The sequence below is a fragment of the Galeopterus variegatus genome, unplaced genomic scaffold, assembly GCF_000696425.1.
Source record: "Galeopterus variegatus unplaced genomic scaffold, G_variegatus-3.0.2 Scaffold295, whole genome shotgun sequence".
NCBI lineage: Eukaryota > Metazoa > Chordata > Mammalia > Dermoptera > Cynocephalidae > Galeopterus > Galeopterus variegatus.
In genome coordinates, this window is record NW_007726406.1 from 498,944 (window position 1) to 505,479 (window position 6,536).

Consider the following 6,536-nt stretch of genomic DNA (forward strand, 5'->3'; position numbering starts at 1 on the left):
ATTTGAAAGGAAGGAAAGCTCATATATACCAGAAATTAGGTAAACTGTTCTGCTGTCTAACATGTGAGGGCAAGATTTACCTGGCAATGTCTGGATGTGAATCTATCAGAGTGCTGACAAATCGAAAGAAGAGAGAGCCCTTCCATTTCACAAATTCTTCCTGCATAAAGAGAAACCAGCATATTTCAGGATGAATTTGATACATGCACCTTAAGTATATTCAGTAACATAACCACCTGTCAGCTTTCTTCTACGTCTCAATCTGTCTGTGGCACATGAGCTCCATTCATTAGCACTTACTTCCCAACCATCTTGAAAGCACATACTGTTTGATAGTTACAAAGAGATTGCAGGAATATTGTGGAGAGCAGGATCAAACCTTCTATAGTATTGGGAAAATGACTCAAAGCACATGGCTTTAAAGGGAGAGAGCTACTGGTGCCTCTGTCAGGTGCATGATACAAGAAAAGGTGAGTGTATGAAACATACTAGAATAGATATACAGCTTAGTGAAATGCCTTCTTTTTAAAAATCAAATATTATTTTCTCCTTATTATAGGTCAAATGTATGCTCTCAATGTATATAAAAATATCTTACACTCTGTAGTGCTTTACAGTTCACTAAATTCTTTTACACACTGAAATATCTCACTGGACTGCCAGAGCAACACTGTGACATAGCCCAGAAAAAATATGATTCCTGTTTTACAAATGAAAAAGTTAAGTCTGAGAAACATGGACTTGTCCAAAGTCAAGGAGAATAACAGAACTGGAACTACAACTACCTGTCTACTGAGTGTGCTTTTCTCTATACGGTATTTATTTGCAAAAATAAAACTTCACATTGCTGGACAGGATTTCTGAACAAACACCCAAAATGATGAATATTCACAAATCATGATCTATTTAAAAGGCTATATACTAAACATTAGAAGAATGATATTCTAAACCAGAGATGAGGCTAATTATTTTTGGATTCTACTACAAAGCAAGAACATTTCCTACGCTACTCAAATATTCCCTTAAACCAGAAGCTATAGTGGAGGAAAGAAAGGACAGGTCTAATTCCCATACATACCTGCAAGAGATTGGTAAGCAAGATGAGTGTCTGCTTTCGGATGAACGGATCTGAATCCTTGAGACACATGGAGATATTGGGAATGTACTTGTCCACCATGACAGTGTACCGGATACAAAGATCACACATGACAATGATGACATTGTTGCGAACAGCCACGTCCTCACACACTTCAAGCTCTCGCACAAGGGCTGGGATGCTCCTCTTTGCAAAATCCTCGTGCTGTAAGCATAGCTTACCTGTCACAGAAGGGAGGAAGACGTCTTTATTCTGTTCTATCCAAATTCCATGACTGAATTTTCTCCAGATATATTTTGCTATGGATTTTATTTAATCAAAGTTTAAATATCATGCCTACAATCACAAACAATAAAAACTAAAGACAGACAGATTCGTCCTAAATATTAGAAAGTTCAAAATATTTTAAGAAAAAATTCCCCAGGGTTTTCATGAGATATTTACTTTGGAATGTTCCTTTACACTAATAAAATCATCTTCCTTTTAAAGTCAACATTTGAATTCTGCAGTTATCTACCTACTTGGAAAAAGACCCAAAAAACCCTAGCATTTTACTTTTGATTATACATATACCCTATAGAAGCTAAATACCGTTCAATGAATTTGAAATTTGAACTAGGCAAGTAGGAAAGAATGCTCACCTCATTTATTTCATTTCTTATTCATAATCAAAAGGAATGTTGCTGAGTTTTGTTTATATGTTTGTTTTGTGGCTGGGGAGATGTTTTGCTCTTATGTGCAAGTCTTATATATTTGAAAAATAATATTACAAAAACATTCATAACTTTTATCTAGCACAAAATAGATAATCCCCTTAAACCAAAAAAAATCAAATTATAACATAGCAGTCAGTGTTTTCAAGACCAACAATTTGAATTCATGGAGAAATATGTTTAATAGTTCAACCTCCAGTTCTGGAAAGTATTAAGTAAACCATCTCCTTTTATAAACTAAACTTCAAATTTATTTTCTTATTCCCAGAACTCAGTTCAGTGCCCGGCATACATTTCTTGATTTCCAGTTCTGGAAAGTATTAAGTAAACCATCTCCTTTTATAAACTGAACTTCAAATTTATTTTCTTATTCCCAGAACTCAGTTCAGTGCCCGGCATACATTTCTTGATGATAGATTTCATGGTGCTACATTATAGTATAAAAACATGATAGGAACAGCTATAATTATAATAAATTAACATAGCCCTACTAAAAAACAAAAGCTGCCCATAAAGAGTGTTCTGAATCTTATAGTCTTGTGTAGTTACCAACCCAATGGCTTTCATTATTAGCACTCTGTTATACCTGCAGAGCTGGGTGCTCACGTCAGAATTACAGTCACGCACCACATAACAACGTTTCAGTCAACAATGGACCACATATATGATGGTGGTCCCATAAGATTATAAGGGAGCCTAGGTGTGTGGTAGCTATACCATCTAGGTTTGTGTAACACAGTCACGCACCACATAACAACGTTTCAGTCAACAACGGACCACATATATGACGGAGGTCCCATAAGATTATAAGGGAGCCTAGGTGTGTGGTAGCTATACCATCTAGGTTTGTGTAAGTACACTCTATGATGTTCCCACAACATCAAAATCACCTGACGATGCATTTCTTAGAAGGCAGCCTTGCCATTAAGCAACACATGATTGCACTTCTAAAAATCACAAGAGCTAGGGTAAACATAAGCATGGAAGCACACAACACATTACCACAGCTGGGCTCATTAAGGCAAAAGCCACACACGGATCTAGACGACACAGCCACATTTCTCCATATGTTGTTCTCACCTAGGGTAATGATGGCGTGTGCTCTGATCACAGAAGGCATGACAGAGCCTCTGATCTGGGCAGGCGGCTGAGAGGCTGGGGCATCACTGCTACCTTGAGACGATGGTACTACAGGGAAAGGGAAAAGGTTTATCGATAGTACCTCAGCAGTAAGCTCAGCCTTGAGATAGCATGGTATAGAGTACGATTTCAAATGCCTTACAATGATCCACATCAGCAGAAGCAGCCAGGATAGACTGAATCAGAAGGAAGATGCGCTTATCCACTCTGGCTGGACACAGCTGGGCTATATCTCCTAAGGTAAAAATGTACTTCACCTACAAAGAGATTGGTTTTGCAGTAAAAACAGGGCAAAAGCAAAACTAGCTAGATTAAGGACACGTTAATAGAGTACCTTTTTTGTCCTCCAAATGAAAAAACTTTACTATTTTTTGTTTCATAAAAATTCATGGTCATTGTAAATATTTAGTCACTACTTAATGAAACTTATCTAAAATTAGCGTGACCACATAATTTTATCATCTAAAACTAGACACTTCTGCAAGTAAAAGAAGGTTTTTAATAGGTATACTATTAATGCTATTAATAGGTATACTGTGGTAACTCGTGTAAATCAGGACTATTTGGGGTAAACTGGGAAATAGAACTGTCTACCTATAATCCCACCACCCAAAGATATCATGACTGTTTCTGTGTATAACTTTCTTTTCATGGTATTTCTATAACCACATGGCTTTATGTTTGCTTTCCTCATATACTTTCCAATCATGCTATTTTGAAGTTTTCAGTTATTACTTTGAATATTAGGCATCCTTTCATGTCAATATATATAACAAATACATTTAATGACTACATTAGAATGCCATTTAAAAACTATGGATGTCATCATAATTTATTTCACTAGTCCACTATTAAGGAACATCTATGTTGTTTCTAATCCTTTGCTACTGTTTACATTGGCTCTGGTGAATGCCTTTGTACCTTGGACACTGTTCTGTTTCCTTAGAATTGAAATCAGGATTAAAAAGTACATAAACACATTTTATATTTTAAAACATATTACCAAATTGTCTTCCAGATTAGTTTACTATTTAGACTCCTACCTAAAATATACACAAGTATGTCTTCCTCACAGCTTCCACTCTCGTATGTTTATGAATGGCATTCAGGGTACCAGTTAAATAACACTTCTTTTTTCTTTACCCCCAAAATGGAGGGGTGATAATAGTAAAATGTCAGAAAAAAAGCTTATTCTAGGGTAAGAAAGCCAATAATAAATATATGTAGGTTTAAAAAATCTTGAACATACTCTCTCTTAATGGATTTAAGAAATACTTAAATACTATTTAAAGAGGCCTGAATTAAACAATATGTGTAGGGCAAAACTTCTCCATACATATTTTGACTGAAGAGTAGATTTTGGTGACATATTTAAAAGTTGAAAAAAAATCTAAGTATGGGCAGTGATTTTGCCCAGACAAATTAGAAGAGCAAGACCCTCTAGAAACCCTGGGCCAAGTCCATGCTACATATTATGACCCTCTTCCCTAGCAAGTCCAGATTCCCATAATGATAATCTTATTACTGAACACATGCACAATAGTGCCTCAGGCACAACGGTCTTATCTTTTAACAAATCTAAACTTGGTCTGTGATCACTAGGAACTACAAGAGCGAAGCTGGCAAGACAGGAACTCAAAACAAAAAAGAGGTACTCTACTAATTTAAATAGATGAGAAAAATGTCCAGTTTTCGTTAAATGATGGCCTGTACTAAAGGGCATAAAAAAGCAACTCATCATTTCCTTTGTGGACAGTGTCAGAATTACCATAACACTTTGTCAACAGTCAGCCACTGAAATCAACTGGCTGGCTACTGGAGCCATTTGCACTGGAGTGCTTTCTAAAGCAGGGTGCCATGACGTGATCTTGCTGCTCCAAGGTCATTTGTGTTTTAATTGTAAATCTTTCATTTTACTTTAGATATTACTTTACAATTGCTCAGCACTATTCCCTAGTTCTATAGTCTCATGTTCAAACAGTTCAAAAGACACGATACAATTTTTTTTTAAATCAAACAAACCAAAGAAACAAAGAAAAAACTAAAAAACTTACTTCATTATTTTCTTACCTTATTATTTCTAAGCCTAACTCTACCAAGCTTACAAGACGTATAATGTTTTCCCTGTTGGAATCACGTTTCTTATAAGATCTAACTGGATGAAGGTTATCCCATCAAGTTTTCCCCCAGATAGTATGTACGTAAGAAAAACTGAATAGATAATCAATAAAAAATTCTTCTAAAAAGAGAGTAACAAGCTCTAGGCTAGAAGAGCCCTTTTCTGGTTAATAGCATTTGAAGTGCACATTGCAAAATCATTGTGAAAAGATCCTGCTGATATAAAAAGGAAGAGAAAAGGATGGCTAAGAAAAGCAATTGCATACCAACAGGCCTTCATCCATATTCCCTGCTCCGTCCTCCTGCACATTGCAAAATCATTGTGAAAAGATCCTGCTGATATAAAAAGGAAGAGAAAAGAATGGCTAAGAAAAGCAATTGCATACCAACAGGCCTTCATCCATATTCCCTGCTCCGTCCTCCTTCAGAATGATGTTGGAGAGGTGGTGCTCACAGGTGGACAGCACATCCCCACATACCTGCTTCAGTAATTCCTGCGGCAAGTCAAAGGCCATCTCTGAAGGGTCCCACACATCTCCCGGATCACTCATAAAACACAATGTTCTCAGAAGAAACTCTATGATCTTCCAGTAGATAAACCATAAGGCATGAAAAGCCCTTGCCATCTGCATTTGTATCTTTTCTCTTTCCCACAATATGGTCAAAATCACAATGACACACTTTTAGCAATCCGGCCAGGAGAACTGGCCAAGTGGAATTTATAAAGAACAGTGTATATATCATCTTTCTTTCTATATTTGCCCTGTAAGAGCAAACGGCAAATATTTAGGATGATCTAGCGTCCTAATTTACAAGAGATCTATAATAGCAGTGTTCCTCCAACAACATAGAAAAAAGTTGCAGTTGTTTTGGCTTATGCAGATGGTAAATTAATCACTACTGTGATTAAAAATCTCCTGAAATTATTCTTCTGAAATTATTCACTATAAACAAGTTTCCAGTGTCTCTTACTGGTTACAATAGCTTCAAGAAGTCATCTCTAGTGCACGTCTAACTGCTCCTCTATGCCAAGGCAGAGAGCTCCCCACCACATTCTAGAACTCTTGGATTTCATTTTCTCTAGGAGGCCAGTTCTAAAATACCTAGGTTGAGCTAAATGCTCCCACCTCAGAATGTCCATGTTACCATATGCATACTTTTATTTTCGTATTATTGGAATTATCTATCTGTGTACACATTTCCCCACTACTCTATAGGTGCCTTGGGAAGGGACCGTCTTAACAAACAATCATCCAGTGCTTTGCAGTGTTACCACAACTTGGTACCAATCAAGGTTTGCCAAACTGTTGGGAAACTATCATTATGAGCGAAATGTTTTTCAATCTGACTTAGCCTAAAAGGTTTCAAAACTATTGTCTTTATTACTTTTAAAAGAACTACTGCACTTAAGATTTTGATAGATTGTACAACCTGGACTACAACGTTGATCAAGAGAGCTTCTGAAATCC

General features: G+C 36.5%; 1 protein-coding gene across 1 annotated transcript in view; it reads right to left on the reverse strand.

The window, feature by feature from the left end:
• Nucleotides 1-6,536, reverse strand: part of NCAPD3 (non-SMC condensin II complex, subunit D3) — a 75,474-nt gene that overhangs the window by 19,412 nt on the left and 49,526 nt on the right. The window contains exons 21-25 of the mRNA XM_008567131.1: nucleotides 5,454-5,561; nucleotides 3,092-3,206; nucleotides 2,890-2,997; nucleotides 1,079-1,317; nucleotides 81-160 (exon numbers count right to left, since the gene is read on the reverse strand). Of these exons, the coding sequence (XP_008565353.1) occupies nucleotides 81-160; nucleotides 1,079-1,317; nucleotides 2,890-2,997; nucleotides 3,092-3,206; nucleotides 5,454-5,561 (650 nt within the window). The remainder of the gene's footprint in view (nucleotides 1-80; nucleotides 161-1,078; nucleotides 1,318-2,889; nucleotides 2,998-3,091; nucleotides 3,207-5,453; nucleotides 5,562-6,536) is intronic.